The sequence below is a fragment of the Chenopodium quinoa genome, unplaced genomic scaffold (assembly GCF_001683475.1).
Source record: "Chenopodium quinoa cultivar QQ74 unplaced genomic scaffold, ASM168347v1, whole genome shotgun sequence".
In the NCBI taxonomy this organism is placed as follows: domain Eukaryota; kingdom Viridiplantae; phylum Streptophyta; class Magnoliopsida; order Caryophyllales; family Amaranthaceae; genus Chenopodium; species Chenopodium quinoa.
In genome coordinates this window covers 7,283,585-7,300,635 of record NW_018745448.1, presented here as the reverse complement: position 1 = coordinate 7,300,635, position 17,051 = coordinate 7,283,585, and the positions used below count along the sequence as shown (strand labels likewise).

Below are 17,051 nucleotides of genomic sequence, written 5' to 3'. Positions count from 1 at the left end.
AAAAAAAATAAAGGTGCATGCTACTGAAAATTACAAAAATTCACTGAAAACAAAGAAAAAATAATTAAAAAATAAAAATGCACACGCTTTGCCATAGATTTGGTCACACGTGGCAGAAGTACTTAATGAGCGTAATAATTAATAGTTAAAGCCAATAAGAATACGCTAACAAACGCGGCTTACAACTGCCGTGACTGACTGACTGAATCTGAACCTCTTTTTCTATTTTGACTGCCCTTCTTATCGGTTAGACTTTGAAGTTTCAACTAATTAATCCTCACTCTTTTTCTTGATTTTCAAAAAAAAAAAAAAAAAAATCTCACTATTTTTCTTCTTTAATCTGGCTTTGGTTTTTCCCTTAAAAAAAAAAAAAATTGGCTTTGGTTTCTTTATTATTACACGGTGCTTTTGATACAAATTCTATCCAATTACATATATGGATTTGATATACTACTTCCGTTAAACATTAGTTGTAATTTGACATTATTGATAAGATATAAAAATTCCAAAACTGCATCTTATATTTAATGAAGATAGTATACATTAATTAAAATTATGTGTTACTTTTTTTAACTCTCAAATGGTGAAGTAAATACGGAGTAGTTTTTTAATTAACGATTATAAATTTTAATTAGATTAGTTTACTTCAAATTATATTGTAGTTAGCAAAATATTAATTTTTATAAAGTCAAATCAAGTGGAGGTAATTTTAATTCTATTATATATTCTTGTAATGATCAAGTTGTTATAAAGTTTTTGGATTTTATCAAGTCTTTACTTGATTAAAGAATATTAGTGGTGAGGTATAGATTACCTTTTAGTTTAATGCACTTGAAAATTGATTAGATATATGTTATTCCAAGAAAGTAGTTTTCGGAATATAATTCTAGTTCAATGGGTTGTTTGTCCTTTTCAAATCTTTAATAAAACTTTAAATATAGATATCTTTAAGTACATGATTTTTTTAAAATAATTGAAAGTTGATAATTTAGATATGTATATTACGGAGCAACTCAAATTTATCAAAATCTCACACAATTGTTTTTCTCTTAGGTCAAAATTTGACAATGTAATCGAGATATTTTATATGCACGTAAAGATTAAATTAAAATGAATGAAGCATATTAATTTATGAGTTGACTACGGATATCACATTGGTAGTACACTAGTACTTAAAATGTACGGGGTACAATTATGTAAATGAATATTAAATCAAAAAAGTTTAATTAAGCAAATAGTATGATTAAAAAGGGTTTGAAAATATTTACTTTCTTTGAATGACAGCAATATAAGATTCATTTTAACTATTAACATAATCCAAGTCAATTAAACAAAAAGTGAGGGTTGGAGAAGTAGGTGCTCCAATATCCACCTCATATCCCAATATTGAATAAAAGTTCTCAGCCAAAATCAAATTGATAAGATTTTAGTCCAACTATAATTAAAAAATGATATTTTTAAATTCATTAAATATTTAGATCTACTATCAATCTTTTTCATAGTAATCCTCAAATCATCATAATGCTAATAAAATAATCACTCTAATTTTCTCAACAATCAACATCAACCAAAGAAATAAAAAATCAACATCAATCAAAGAGAAATAAAAATCAACAACAATATACTTACAAAAAAAAACAAACAAACTATTTATATGTTAACTATTATGTGTAATAAAAGGTACTACCTCCGTTTCTTTTTAGTTGACAAGTATTTTTTTTAGGAAGTTTTTTAGTTGACACGTTTCCTTTTGGAATAAATTTTTTTACCTTGTATTTACAAACTACTCCACTTGCTTTTTCATTATCTCTCACTCTCTCTCATCTCCTTAATATATGCGTTTAACTGTCTAAATCAAACGCGTCAACTAAATAGAAACGAATGAAGTATTTTGTTATGAGACATAAAATATTTCATTAGATCTTATTAAACGTGAATATAAAGACGAAGAAGGTGAAATCAAAGTTAATCAAGCTTAATAAATCTAAAATTAAAACTCCGTAAATTTAAGTGAAGAAAACACACTTTAATATGTTTGCTATTTAAATCAAGTCTCGTCTACATCGCTGCAAATTTATAAATTTATAATACCAGATAAAAGAATGCGGTTGTTCTTCTCCTCGTTTGTTGCATAACAAAGCTCTTTCTTTCCTATTCTTTCTTCTTTCCTTATATCATCCGACCCACCCACACAAATATATCTTTTGATCTTTTCCCTTCGAAATCACGTTTTGCTGCTTTTTATTTTCTCTTTCCTCTCTTCGCATTCAATTCAATTCATTGCATTGTATTTATACACATCATCATCTTCATAATTATAATTGTTAATTATTTATACTTTATAGTAGTATTATAATTCTCGATATTTCCTCCATTTTTTCATCATCTTCTTCCCCCTTTTTTTTCTCTCTCTTCTGCAATTTCTAGAGAGAGAAAGGGGCACAAAAGATGGGAGCTTGTGTATCAACCCCAAAAGGGTGTGTTGGGAAACAATCAAAGAGGTCAAAGAAGAAAACCCATCATAGTACTAGTACTGCTACTACTAGTAACAATCGCAAAAAGAGAAAATCTGGAATTAAGAAACGCGTTTCTTCTCGTTTATCTGATCGTTCTTTGGATGCCTGTAACAATACTTCTTTCACAGATCGATCTTTTACTAATCCCACCTACCAAGGTTTATTTTCTACTTTTAATTTTTCTGGGTTTATGTTTAATTTCATTTTTGTAGTTGATTTTTTTTAGTGTGATTTGTTTTGTGGGTTTTGTAATTTTGATTTTTGAGCTGAAAATATTACTTGCATTGGATGGTAAAAGTCAATGTTAGCTAGCTTAATTGGTAAAGTCTCGAGAGGTCGTGTCAGATCGAATCCCGTCTACACCACTGTCCTTGGGCGGTCTCTATGTACCGACAAATAGAATTGGATAAAGCTGTGGTCTTTTGTTGTTTTTTTAATTGATGATGTGAGGAAATGTGCATTAATTTTTCTGGGTGGCAGCTGATGCTTGTTCACTTTTTGGCTGAGAGTTACTTTACTTTTGTGGGTAAGATTATGTAAACATACAAAAGTTAGATGGTAGTTTGATTAATGTGATTAGTATTATGATTAAATTAATTTAATTATCCAATTGTGGTAGTACTTGATTTAGCTGATTCTTATGCTTTTCTCCATGTACAAGCTATTGCCAAAAGTGGGTTTTTGATTCTGACTTCAAACCTAGATTGATAATTAGGAATGGTTGTTTATAACAACAGGTAATTGCTATTATTAGGTTCTAATTATGTGGGATTTTAATGCCGGAAGTTTAAGGATTCATGATCATCTAATAAAAGAAAAAAGAGGATAAGTGAGGCTTAGTAATGCTGATATGCTGGCATTTGTGTGCCTGAATAGTCATGCTTACGGTGTTAAGCATAGTGGAATTTGCTTATTAGTGCTAGCAATTCGTCTCAGACTGCATTAACTTCTGATTAATTGCTGCTGATGGTGTGAGATTTCAGCGTTATTTGGTTTGTTGGACTTGTTACACATTGTTAAACAGATTGGACAAATTCCTGTTGTTGACCTTGCATAGAATGTATATCATTGGCAAACTCGCTTATGCTTTTATGTTGAGTTTGTGGAAGATAATGTTTTCCAGCACCAAGTGCTAATTACAGACCTGTTTTTAAGAATAGAATTATGCTAAATACAATCTTGGGCTCTCTGATGCAGTTGAGCTGAAAGCTGGGTAGTGGGCATAGTTGTTTTACCATGATGAATGATAAGCAACAGTCAAGTAGTTATCTAGTTGAACCATCTGTTACATTTGCTCCGTCTTTTATAAGAAGTACGGAGTAATTGAGATTGTGTGGTTACAATAATGGCAATCCCTTAATTTTCCAAATGTGTAAATGAATTAGACATTATGAACTAATTTTTTTAAAAAATCCAGTGGCTGTTTCTTGCTTGTTATCATTGTGGGCATTGTTCACTGATGACTTATCCATCAAACAAAGCCCTTGTCAGATTGAGAGATACTGAGGCCCTGTTTGGTTTGATGTAAAAGGTTTTCATGGAAAATAAATTTTCCATTTTTTCCCATTTTCCTTTGTTTGGTTTGTTAAGGGGTGGAAAATAATTTTTCCAAGGGTGGAAAATTCCATCCTTAATGATGGAAAACATTTTCCTTCTCAAAACAAGGGAAGCCACATTTTCCTCTCTTCCTTACCTCTTTTTTTTACTTCCCTTTCATTCATCCTTACATTTCCACTCTTTTTTTATTTTTATTTTTCTTGGACTTTTCTTGTATGCAACCAAACAAAGAAAAACTAATTTGCAATTGTGTTTTTCCTTGAAAATATGTTTTCCATGAAAACTAATTTTCCATTGAAAATGTTTTACATTAAACCAAACGGGGCCTGAGATATAACATTACTTCTTGTGGATTATTGTGTTGCTCTTCTCTCACATTAACTGTGTTTATCGCTTATTATGGTCTTGACAGGCAATAGCGTTGAGGAGGCATGGTATGATTCAAACATGATTTTTGAGTCTGACGGCGAAGAAGATTTTCAGAGTATCCCAGAAGGTATGTCTCCCCCCTTTGTTATACTTATATGAACACAATGGTATAGGCTTTCCGTACCCATCTTAGTAGAAAAGAATCAATGCAGATATATCATCTCAAAATGCTTTGTCAGTGGGTAGAAATTCGCATGAAGTACACTCTGCTCGGAATTCTACGAGTGATCTTGGTAGAAACTCAATAGAAACAAAGCATCCAGTGTACCTTGATGAAATATCCTCTTCTGTGGATGAAAGCAGCAGCAAGGAGGACAAAATGTTAGATAATTGCGGCATCCTTCATAATAATTGTTTGCCTTGCCTGAATACTACGACCATACCTTCTATTGAGAAGAGAAATTCTCTCAGCTCTAGTCCGCAAAGTGCGAAAAAGAAGGCAGCGCTAAAGCTTTCCTTCAAATGGAGGGATGGACCCCCCAATTCAAGATGTATGCACCATTACTTTGTGTCTATTAAGTAATGAAAGTTGTAGATATCTTTATGTCGGTTTACTAATCTCAAAAGTATTTAAATTCTGTGCAGTTTCATCAAAGATGCTCCTGCAAAAACCACTAGCAGGGTCTCAAGTACCTTTTAGTCGAATAGAAAAGAGAGTAATGGATAGTTGGTCACATATTGAGCCAAATTCCTTTAGAGTTCGTGGCCAGAATTATTTTAGGTAAGAGAAAAATGCTGCTTATATTAATCTTTGAAGGATAATGCCAATATCTTCTGGGATGCATAAGTCATGAATATAGTGAAAACTTAATTTCTTGATCCATAATTTCAGATTTTTTCTGATTGTTTGACTCTGGAAAACTTACTTTCATATGACAGGGATAAAAAGAAGGAATTTGCTCCACCTTATGCTGCATACTATCCTATCGGTGTTGATTTATTCTTGTCCCCACGTAAAATTGAGCACGTGGCTCGATATGTGGAACTTCCTGCAGTAAATTCTTCAGCGGGGGGGTTCCCACCCCTTCTCATTGTAAATGCTCAGGTAGTCTAACTCATCTTATACCAAAGCCAAATTTTAAGAAATGTGTTCCCTTGTTTAAATTAACAGTTCTGATCCTGGTTTCTCAGCTTGAGATATCTTAATGTTTCTGTACTTTTATTCTTTATAAAATTTCCAATCCGAAAGACTGATGGCCAACTCGTTTTGGAGCCTCTCTTTTATTTATTTATTTATTATTTATTTTTTATGAGCACCTTCTGTGACTCAATATAGACCCTATGAGTAATGGTTTTTTAGTAAAATAGTACGGAGTGCTAAGAAGGGGAACAACATTCCTACTTTTCTGAAGTCTCTGCATATGCATGAGGTTTTCAATTTTTATGTTTGGCCTCTTAAGGTTGATTTGTCTGCTGAAATCTATAAGAATTGTGATTCAGGTATCTTGCATTGAACTTTTCCGTTTGGTCATTGGAAACCTTATTCTGTTTTATTATTTTTACTCTTTGAGGTGCCACATTTTAATTATTTGTCCATTCGAGCATTTGTCAATACACAGTGCATGCTATTTTGTTTACATTAACTAGTTTATATTGTCCGACCTTAATATGGTACTGTGATTGACATGATAACTAGCTTAAATTTGATGGCAAAGGTCTTCTTTCACTATGGCCAATTTATTTAGATTTTGCGTTTGATAGTCTCAGCTTTTCTTTCTTGATGTGCAGGTGCCATTATATCCTCCTGCATTTTTCCAGAATGAAGTTGATGGGGAAGGAATTAATATAGTGATGTATTTCAAGATAAATGAAAGTTTTTTAAAGGAAATTCCATCCAACTTTCAAGAAAGTATCAGGGTAAGATGTGATGGTCATGTAATTACTTCTAATTCCCTAATTTCAGAGTTTTTTCATTCTCTGTATTCTAAATTTGTTTCGTATGCTTCTTGTGTATGCAGAGATTGATGGATGATGAAGTTGAAAAGGTAAAAGGTTTTCCTATGGACACAATTGCACCTTACCGGGAGCGGTTGAAAATTTTGGGTCGTCTAGGCAATGTGGACGACCTTCATTTAAGTGCAGCCGAGAAGAAGCTTATTAATGCATATAACGAAAAGCCTGTCCTTTCTCGTCCTCAACATGAGTTCTTCACGGTTAGTAGAAATTTAGCTATTCATCTTCCCCAATATATTTCATGATGTTTGTTCTGTTTCTGTTCCACCTTGAAGTTTTGATAAATGATAATTTTAGAGGTTAAGAACTTAGGAATGGAGTGTTATGTTTCTTTGAAGCGCTTGTGCATTTGAAATTGAATTCCATTGTTTAAGAAATCAACTATGAGTAATCAGAAAATTTGTACAATACATATATTGTACTTTTTTTAGCAGGAAAAAAATGGTTATTGTCTTTACCTAAACTAAGTGCAATATGTTTCTTAAAGGTTGTCTGATTTATATAATCAATAAGCCCTGTTAAACCATTACCTCAATGTTCTAAAATTCTTATTATCTTTTGCAAACATTCTGCAGGGAGAAAATTACTTCGAAATCGATTTAGATATGCATAGATTTAGTTATATCTCAAGGAAAGGGTTTGAGGCATTCCTGGACAGATTAAAGATGTGTATTCTGGATTTTGGGCTCACCATACAGGCAAGTTGATACTGCACTTTTTGAGATTATTTATGTTTTATTTTATTCTGCTGTAATGCTGTATCCCTTTCTATCATAAACTAAGCTCATGCGACATGCCGACATCGTTTACTGATAAAACTGTTTTACATTATTAAACAGGGGAACAAAGCTGAAGACTTACCTGAGCAAATTTTATGTTGTGTACGATTAAACGGACTTGACTACATGAATTACCAGCAATTAGGGATGAATCAAGACAACCCCTTATTGAATTGAATTTAAGCTGGTATACTGCAAGATCAAAATATGTCAAATAAAAAAGAAAAAGAGAGTTTAGTTTTGCCCCATATTATATATTTCCATAGTCTGTATGTATGTGTATAGTTCTAAAAGGAATTTTTACAGTTCCTATGATTATGGATGGAGCTGAAATTTTTACTCTGATGCACATGTACTGTGCATAGATAACAGGGTCATTCACATGCATATGATATAAAATACTATAGGATATATTAGACATAGTGGATTATTGCCCTACCTGTAATTATAATTCTGTCTAGACATAATGATGAATGCATGACCCCTTGATTTGAAGAAATTGAGCATCTATATAAATGGCACTTTATTACTTTTAAATGTTCATGAATTTCTTGGAAACAGTGGGACACTCACCAACTCATCACCATAGTTTTTGCTCATGATTTAAATGATGGGTGTATGGCCCATACTCGTGAATTGTACTCCATTTTATTATTTTGGATCATGCCAAGATAAAGTCATTAAGTTTCTGCTAAAATCATCATTGTATTTTCCAAAGAGAATGAATGTGTGATGCTAACTTGCTCTAAAAATCAAAATGCATTAAAAAAAAAAAAAAAGTATTCTAGTCTACTTCTAACTTCCTATCATGCTAAGAACCAAAATCTCTAATTCAAATCTTACAAGGAGGAAGAGGTTTTCCACATAAATTTCGGTTTCCAGAGTAAGAGCTCGATGGAAACCCGCTAAGTGGTTTACCGATAGGAATTTGTCCCTTCAATAGATTATCTGATAAATCCAATTCTCTTAGTTTCCTCAGCTTCAAATACCCATTTGGTATATTGCCATTAAAATGGTTTCTTTGTAACTTCAATATCTCCAATAAACTTGCATCACCTAATGATTCTGGCAATGCTGAGGTTAATTGGTTGTTGCTAAAATCTAAGGTCTTCAGTGATCCTATCTTCCCTATGGAAGTTGGCAGTCCATTTTTAAGTAAATTGTTGGATAAATTTAGGAGCTGAATTCCAGTTTGAGATCCTATACCGATACTCTCATGCCCGCTTGAGAAACTGTTGTTAGAAAGATCGACATATGTCAGAGACCCGCCTGAAAACCTGGTCTCCAATTGGAAAACCTTCTCCACTGATCCTGTGAGATTGTTTGAGTGAAGATCGATTATACCCAAATCTTGCAGATTCGTGATTGAGTCTGGAATATCTGAAATGAGGGAGTTTCTAGATAGGTTAAGTGAATAGAGCTCAGTTAATTTCCCAATCCAAGCTGGTATGCTTCCTGTAAGACTGTTGTCTGACAAGTCCAATTCCTGCAATGCACTTGGAGTTGCTCGCAGGACTTCTGGAAACTCACCTTGGATCCCGCACCCTGCTAACAAAATCCGAGAAAGAGAAGGCAACTCAGCAAGCCACTTTGGGATGGATTGAAGGGTTAGATGGTTGAATGAAAGATCAAGGATTTGTAGGTTCTTAAGGGTTGATATCTCTTGAGGAAGAGGACCTTGTATAAAGTTATGTGATAGGTTTAAGAGAATAAGATTTGATAACTTGCCTATGGATTTTGGTATAGTTTCAGATAAACGATTACCATCAAGATATAACTCTGATAGTTTTGATAAATCGCCAAAACTAGAAGGTAATGCACCCTCAAGTTTGTTATTTGCAAGTGATAATCTACGAAGGGATGACAAATATCCAAACGTAGAGGGTATGTTTCCTGTTAGCCGATTGTTTTGTAGCCTCAAGAAACCAAGGGAGGGCATATCACCAGGATTTACAGGAAATGGAATTTGACCCTGGAGACAGTTGGTGTCAAAATAAGCTGTTGAAATGGCAGTTAAGTTAGTTACAGAAGCAGGAATTTCTCCTGTCAGACGATTATTTGAGAAATCGAGTGATTTCAAGGAGCTCAAGGCCCCAATCTTCTCAGGGATTGGACCTTTTAGAGCATTGTCATGGAGGTCGAGTGTCACCAGATTCACCAAGTTTGAAATAGTATCCGGCATGAACCCTGAAAGTCTGTTGGAATACAAGAGTAATATTTGCAGGTTCTTTAGAGAGCCAATACTAGAGGGTATTGATCCAAGAAACCTGTTCTCTTGAAGCTGAATTTCTTCTAGTTTTAACAGCTTACCAATACTTTCTGGTATAGGACCACTCAGATTATTGCCAAAGAGATTCAACTTTCTAAGGTTCACTAAGTGAAGGCCAATAGATTTAGGGATGTTTCCTGAAAGGCTGACAAGCCCTCCTAGATCAAGGACTTCAAGAGAGGAAAGGCGCATGATTGAGGGAGACAGAACGCCTTCCATCTTCGTTTGACCAATGAAATCTTCGGTTGAGATGAGCCCGGGCAGATTGATTTCTGTCACTCTATATGTTGTGTTCTCACATACAATCCCCTCCCAATCGCAGCACTTTCGGCCTACCCATTTTAGCAGCCTGCCAGAAGTGTCAAGGCGAATAGCTGCCTTGAATTTATGCAAAGCTGTTAGGTCATTAGAGTTGCATGGTTGGGAGCTAATACTTTTGGCAAATTCAAGATAAAATAAACAGAATGTTAAGATGATGAACATTAACTGATATGCCATATTTTTGTTTTGGCTAAAAAGGATGAATGAGACTTGAGATTAGCACTATATTTATAGGTTAATAGAATTAGAACCCTACCATTAAGAAAACATTATTATATAAAGTAAAAAAAAGAAAATATCTTTCTTCTTTAATCTTTATACTAAAAAGTGATTATAAAGTTTTATAATCATGTCATTTGAAAAACTCACTGACACACTTGAGATTATTTCCATTTTACTTCCATACCATTTGTTTCTCATAATATTATTTGATTTTAGTCGAATACTCCCTTCATCCCTAAATTTGAAACTTATTTATCTATATTATGTGAATAATAAATATTAGAAATATGCTTTTAATAACAGGACAAAGAGAGTAATAAAATATTAATATATATATATATATATATATTTTTGACGGAAATATATTACTATTTGGTTAAAAACAAATAATATAAAATATTTGTTATATTATTAGGATTCAACAAAAAGAATCCAAAGATTTGTCCAATTTTGTATTTTTGTTCATCTCACATCAACTGTCACTTTTACTTTTCAACAACAAACTTTGACGGGTAATTTTTTTACTATGTGTTAAAACTATACATTGAATTGGTTTATAGTCAATGCAACCGTTAATATGAAATGGAGGGGATGATATGAAATTGTTTGCATTTTGTTACCGATAAAGAAACAAAGAGATTAATTAAACTACTGTATTTTTTTTTTTTATTTTTAAATTGCTACTCTTCTAATGTAGGTTGGTAATTATACTATATTCTCTAATTATTTAAGTGAACATTATTCAATAACCTGAGAATTCATTGGTTTTCTTGTCTTTCTCTTTTGTAGTGCTCAATAAAGTCCAAAGCGTATATTTTAAGTAGCATTTCTAATGTTAATTCTTTGGAATTAATCTCTTTATGGAACATGCTTTGCATATAATTTCAAGCCACATATTGCTGGCACATGTTATTAAAAAGCTTCAACAAACACTAAAAGGCTTATTAGTGTTAATACTAAAATAAACTATATATATTTTTTACAAAAATAAAATACATAGTAATAAACTATATGTTATATTATTATGTGGACAAATTATACAAATGATTAATGCACTTGCGTAGATATTAAATCTGACGACCAAGGTTGATACTTTTTTGCATTATTAATTAACGTGAAAAGTATTATTCAAGTTGTTAACTTGATATTTTTTGGATAGTAATTGTATAAATTAGCAGGGGTCAACCCTATGTTTGAAGTTCCCCCCCACTATCCAATAATTATGGTAGGTTGTTAGTCAACTTTTTCTTAGTATTAGTACAAGCTTTATTTTGTTCCTTATAAACTTGTAAGATATATCCTTGTATCAACTTGTAATTTAAAATTAATGATCACAATAACGTTGATACATGATAATTGTTATGAGTGTGGAGTCTAATTAAGAGGAATGACTTTGATGCTCCTTGCTCCATGACAGATAAACACAAAATGCTCTCGCGGATTATTTGAGGAAACTCCCTCCGATGCTATAGAAGTACCCTTCTGTCCGAGAGGCGGATGCAGGGCCGTCTCGGGAGATTAAGAGGCTCTGTGCTAGTACAAACATTAGGCCCTATCATAATAAATTTTATTCTCATATAGTCATTCTAAAAATACAATGATAATTACAGATTTACAATAGTTGGAAAACCAACAAGAAATAATATCAAAAGTAGAGCATCAAAATCAAAATATTTTCAACCTTGCATATCCCAATGCCAGATCTGGCGGCTAAGATGGCACCATGTGACCTCCAAGGTCAAACTTTTTTATATTTTTACAATTATAACATTGCATGGGCAAAATTATGATATATTTATACAACTACCAGAATCCAAAGTTAATTAGCTATGGGTCAACTCTATATTATACATATGTATACAACTACCAGTCTAGCACCTTCACTATGTATGTTTTGAGATAATTTGTTGACATCTTAGTACTTGTTCAGTTGTTATCCTAAAATTTGAAAAATAGATGTTAGAATAAATAGTTGTAATCAGTAAAAATCAATTTGATGTGTGTAACTCTCACATTTGCCTTGATTTGAAGCACTTTTCAAACTTTGTAGGATCGCGGTATTAAAATTATTGTAAGGAGCTAATATGGCTAAGATTTGAACTCACAAACATATGTTCCGAATTGTAAATTTACAATTGGGATCTGTCCATTTTACTTAAAAACTGCAAAAAGAAAACTGTTGATTACTATTGCATACTTGTGAGGCTCCCATGAGAAAAGGCTGATGTTAATGATCTTCCAGACGCTGATGCTGCAGGGCTGATAGCTTCACGGTCCTCATTTCCGAAGTTGGCCTTTCCTGTTAGCATCTTTAATGCTATCTGAGCTACTTCAGCAAACCATTCATCCTCTGGCAAAGAACTGCCAAAGGGGGTGAAAGAAGCAGAACAAACAGAAATGGAAGCATTTAGCATTGTGCTACTTGGCGAGTGACAATGAACCAATTAAACTCGTGCTAATAATGTAAAGTATACTAACCTGTAAGGATCAATCCCAGTAGCAGAAACTGCGTTGATAGCTCTAGCAATGATGTTTTTAGCTACTTGTTGGAGATTTCGAGACAAGAAACGGCCTTGTGATGCAAATAGCATCACAAACTCCATATCTAAGTAAAACTGTAAAAGAAGTCCTTATAATCATTAAGAACATGCAACTTATGGTAAGGTGACTAGGGTGAGAATTTGAATATCCTACCTGCTGAAGACCATAAGGACCCAAAGGCTTGGTCCCCTGCTCGATTTCTTCCCAAAAGGCTTGATCATCAGAAATCCACAAAATCACTGTCTCTGTCAATCTTATTAGCAGTAATGTCGCGAACCTTTCCCTTCCTACGAACATCTCCGATGCTAGTGCAGCTATTTGACTCAATCTCATGTAAAGCTCCTAAAAAAACACCCAAAAGTAAATTGTTTTATGACCTTTATGGGTATATGAACTGCAGGCCTAATTTCTATTCTGTTACGAACCATTGTAGATCATTCAAGAATAGGTTATCGTTGATATAAAATCAAATTTAATTAGTAAAAATAGATTCAATTCAGTAAAATTAAAGGGTGATTGGTGAAGAGAGCACGGCCTTAATACTTAATTATATTTGAAGATGTGTAGGATAGAACCTGGAAAATTGAAGAAGGGAACCACTCAGGCTCCTCAGCATAACCATCCAATCGAGTATATAGGTGTGCTGTAAGACGAAGTTCACCATCATCAGTAAAGATCAGCTCAAGGGCATGCTGTCTGCAGAAGCTATCTCTTAACCTGTCAACAGACTTTTGGAGCCTCTTCTTCCAGTCTCTTTGTTCTGCTACACGATGTTGTCGATCAATGTCTTTTCTTGAAGGTTCTTCATTCCTATTAGTTTGATTGAAGGGCAACATCTTTGCAGCAGCACGAGGGAGAAACTCGTCTGATAAAAGGAGAGCATTGGCTAGCAAAGCAAGCTGTTGGGCTTCAGTATCGGCCACCTTGACAATTGAAGGTCCTAGACCATCTTGGATTGCCTCAGTTACTGATGCTGGAAACGCGCTTATTAGGGTGTTCACGTAGGAGTGGAACACATGTATTAACCCTTCAAGCAATGGTGTCCCCAGTTGTAGAGTCTCTAGGGGTTCCACGCCTTCGAAAAGATCCTGAAGGAGGAAGCACGAGAGTATATGAAACTACTACAAGAGATTTTATTGGAAAAGGAAATTAAATTATCAGTCCATCACAAGGAAAAATGTTTTGTTGGAATTTGATTAGCAAAATGCAATTAGTGATGAGGCGCACCTGGACCATAGAATTAAATCTATTGGCACTGCTACTAAGCCTAGATTGACTCACACCCCCGCCTGGTGGAGGCGTCAGAGACCAGTTGTCAGACGAAGCAAGGGCAGCGCAGTTCTGTTCGATCCTTCTCAGATTAGCACTAAGCGCCTGCTCAACAAGTGGCTTAAAATCTTTGAGCAGAACAGGAGAAAGGGAAAGTCCTTGAGATTCAAGCAATGCACAATGTCCCAAACAGATCTGCACACAGTGAGCAGCTGCTCTCAGGTTCCCTGAAGCTGCTGACTGTGTAAGCGATTGCCTCCTTACCAAAACACCTAAATTCTCGGTTTCCTTAACTGCCCAAGTCACTAACTCCGATGTATATGAATTGTCCTCCCCAAAAACAGCCAGAGAATCACTAGAAGCTTGAGCGATAGTAGAGAATACGAGCTGTGAGAGACTAGTACAATATGCTGCCCCTGGATTTGCACTGAGAGTTGCTGCAGGCTTCAGAATTTGTATAGTATGGTGAAGCTTTTGGTGATGTGCATTCAAAAGTAACGAATGAGCCCTCGGTCCATCCCCTAGTCTTTTCAGCGCCATTACAACTGCTCTTCTTTCAGCACCTTTGGTGGAAGGCTGGCTAACTGTTTCCACCAGTTGATCTGCTAACTTCAGTCTGCTTGTTGTAATGGCATTTTGGAGCGATATCAGCATCGTTGTTTTCAGGGATCCTCTGTCATTGGCATCTTCCACCACTGTCTCTGCTTCGTCTAGGGCTGCTAATGCTTCCTCCACCCTTCTCTCCGCTAGGAGCACTTCTAGGGACTCGAGGAATTCATTCAACCATGTCTCAATCTTGGTGACCTCACTATTTTTATTATTAGACAACTCTTCATCTGATGGACCTTGTACACCTGGTGACAAAGAATTGACATGGACTCCATCTGCTAAGCCATGAACAACTGCCGCTTGAGCTGATAAGAGGTTACGAAGTGATAGAAGTTGACCCTCTAGCGCTGATATCTCCTTCGCTGTCCTGCAAGTTGTGCAGATGTATCATGTTCCCTGAAAAAAAATGTTTTGCAGGAATACTTTCTACATAACGCTTGGAATTTAACAATTACCATACAGGAGATATAAGTACATCTTTTTGGCGAGAACATATAACACCTTAACACGAATCTATTATGATGATAGTATCATACGAAAATATACCATGATATAGATGTTTGGATAACAAAAGACGTGACAAAAATTAATCAAATCAAGATAGATGATTCTGCTGACCGTATAAAAGCAGAATAATTAGCATAAACACTTTTACGCATCTCCTCAGCTGATGCCTTTTTTAAGTCCTTTAAATACATTGTCAAGTGTTTTAACTCCTGGATACCATAACACAAACAAATCAATAAATACTTAGAAGAATGTAGCACAATGTAAAAGAAATATAACCAATAATCCCAACATTTTATTAAAAACTTGAGAATTCAGCTAGTATATATAACAAAAGTCTAATCCCAATGTTAATCATAATATTATACAAAAATGATATTAATCTAATTGTGAAGAAGGCAATACCTTTTCGGCCATTCTTTTGCATTTTGAGTCGATGAAGGCGTCAGGATCAAATTGAGAACTTTTAAAGACCTTAAGACGATCGCTAAGCGAGAGGTTCGATTCCCTCTCGAAATCATTTGAATCTCCTAAACTTAGCTCCTTTGATCCTCCTACCACCATATGATCCATCTTTTCTTCTTGTTATTGTTTCTAATTAGATTGTGGGTTTAATCATTTCTTTTTGATCAAAACGTTTTCCTAATTAATCTCAAAAAGGAAACAAAATCCCCATTTTAATTATCGGATAATTTTATTGCAAAAGAGGAAAATCTTAGAAAGAGAGGGAGAGTGATGATGATCCGTGATGTCCTATTAGGAAAAACAGAACAATAACAAACTTGTTTGTGTTAGGTAATTGGAAGTTTGCCACGTGTAGTGTGGGTCCTTTGACGGTTATGAATTTCTGTTTTAAAATTAGCTCTCCAAAATACAACTATTCAAAAATATTGGAATATACATTTTGACATTCAAACTTTCAATTTCAAGTACTCCCTACATATAAGAAATACTCTATACTACTCCCTCCATCCTTTTGTTAGAGACACATTTTTAATATTTATTACTCACATAATAATAAAGAGAAATGAGTACCTAGTAAAAGGACGAAGGGAGTATAAAACTACAATACAATACAATACATTGAGATTAAGGATGGCTTTGTCATCTTTATAGCTACCATAAAAATTCTTCATTGAGTTCCTATATATTTTCAACGGTTTCTCCAAGACTTCCACCTCTACTTCCTTCGTCCTCAAAATTTCGACCCTTTTGGCCTAATTTTAATCCCAAAATGATTGACTCATTTATATTAAAATACCCACCAATTTACAACAATATTTGTGCAAATTTAGTTTCCCCATATAAAATATTTATTTTTCATGCTTCTTTATAAACCCAATGTAAATTTATCTTTTTATTTGTTTTTATTTAAATTTCTTAATAAACCACGAAATCATCCAAGGGTTGAAGTTTTGAGGACGGAGGGAGTACAAGTACTCGTAGACAAGTTGTAAATAATGCACTAATCTTTTGTCTTAAAAAGAATTATAATCACTCTTCGTCTTCTAAATTCAGGCCATAGACTATGTTGTTCGCCTATGAATGGGGACTATTGTAATTTGGCTGTTGTCTGTGGAGGAGTAGAGGACTAGAGAGTTGAGACGAAACAAAAAGGGAAGGAGGAAATTGGAGGGAAATGTCAGTTTTTTTTTCAATAGTCAAGTGCAAATCATGTGAGAGTCAGACGCTGGAATTTGGAGGTCAATTTATAAAATACACTTAAATTAAATGTACATAAAGATAACAGTTAGACGTTGTTTAGTTTACCCTATTTTTACATATTTCAGGAAAAAAAAATTTCGATCAAATCAGATAAAAAAGAATAAGTTCATATTAGATCAGGAAAAATAAATTCAGATCAGATCATCGTTTTATGTACATTTTTTTTATCGCTCAATATCCTTAATTTAATAATGAAAAAGATTATGAAAATATATCACATATTAATAAAATATACATTATTACGAATCTAACAAAACCCGACTTAATATATGTTTTTCATATAAATTATCATATATTTAAGGTTAAAGTTTGGTCAAATCTGACATTCAAATCATATCAGATTATCAGACCAAC

At 33.9% G+C, this 17,051-nt stretch overlaps 3 protein-coding genes across 4 annotated transcripts; 1 reads left to right on the top strand and 2 right to left on the bottom strand.

Moving 5' to 3' along the window:
* The first annotated feature begins 2,103 nt into the window (after positions 1-2,103).
* LOC110713548 lies at positions 2,104-7,729 on the top strand. 2 transcript variants are annotated; one of them, XM_021891999.1, is made up of 9 exons: positions 2,104-2,674; positions 4,486-4,569; positions 4,682-4,993; positions 5,088-5,223; positions 5,382-5,547; positions 6,231-6,359; positions 6,461-6,655; positions 7,031-7,153; positions 7,295-7,729. In XM_021891999.1, the coding sequence occupies exons 1-9, from the start codon at positions 2,449-2,451 to the stop codon at positions 7,409-7,411; spliced, it is 1,488 nt and encodes a 495-aa protein (XP_021747691.1). In that variant the 5' UTR covers positions 2,104-2,448; the 3' UTR covers positions 7,412-7,729. The 2 variants fall into 2 exon arrangements, with proteins under 2 accessions (XP_021747691.1, XP_021747690.1); XM_021891998.1 differs by having other exon boundaries at positions 2,105-2,674; positions 4,655-4,993.
* A 123-nt stretch (positions 7,730-7,852) lies between these two features.
* On the bottom strand, positions 7,853-10,053 carry LOC110713547 (LRR receptor-like serine/threonine-protein kinase GSO2). The gene has a single exon (XM_021891996.1). It carries the CDS (start codon positions 9,999-10,001, stop codon positions 8,067-8,069), a length of 1,935 nt encoding a protein of 644 aa, XP_021747688.1. The 5' UTR covers positions 10,002-10,053; the 3' UTR covers positions 7,853-8,066.
* A 2,108-nt stretch (positions 10,054-12,161) lies between these two features.
* Positions 12,162-15,545, bottom strand: LOC110713744 (exocyst complex component EXO84A-like). The gene is made up of 7 exons (XM_021892191.1): positions 15,378-15,545; positions 15,084-15,181; positions 13,815-14,832; positions 13,163-13,675; positions 12,741-12,929; positions 12,525-12,661; positions 12,162-12,407 (listed from the first exon to the last, which is right to left on the bottom strand). The coding sequence occupies exons 1-7, from the start codon at positions 15,543-15,545 to the stop codon at positions 12,233-12,235; spliced, it is 2,298 nt and encodes a 765-aa protein (XP_021747883.1). The 3' UTR covers positions 12,162-12,232.
* Positions 15,546-17,051: the final 1,506 nt, after the last annotated feature.

Coding starts and splice junctions, on each gene's coding strand:
- LOC110713744 (XM_021892191.1), bottom strand. CDS start 15,545: ATGGATCATATGGTGGTAGGAGGATCAAAGGAGCTAAGTTTAGGAGAT. Junction 14,833..15,083: donor AATTATTCTGCTTTTATACG/GTCAGCAGAATC, acceptor CACAACTTGCAG/GACAGCGAAGGAGATATCAG. Junction 13,676..13,814: donor GATTTAATTCTATGGTCCAG/GTGCGCCTCATC, acceptor TTCCTCCTTCAG/GATCTTTTCGAAGGCGTGGA.
- LOC110713548 (XM_021891998.1), top strand. CDS start 2,449: ATGGGAGCTTGTGTATCAACCCCAAAAGGGTGTGTTGGGAAACAATCA. Junction 5,224..5,381: donor CGTGGCCAGAATTATTTTAG/GTAAGAGAAAAA, acceptor TTCATATGACAG/GGATAAAAAGAAGGAATTTG. Junction 6,360..6,460: donor ACTTTCAAGAAAGTATCAGG/GTAAGATGTGAT, acceptor TTGTGTATGCAG/AGATTGATGGATGATGAAGT.
- LOC110713547 (XM_021891996.1), bottom strand. CDS start 10,001: ATGGCATATCAGTTAATGTTCATCATCTTAACATTCTGTTTATTTTAT.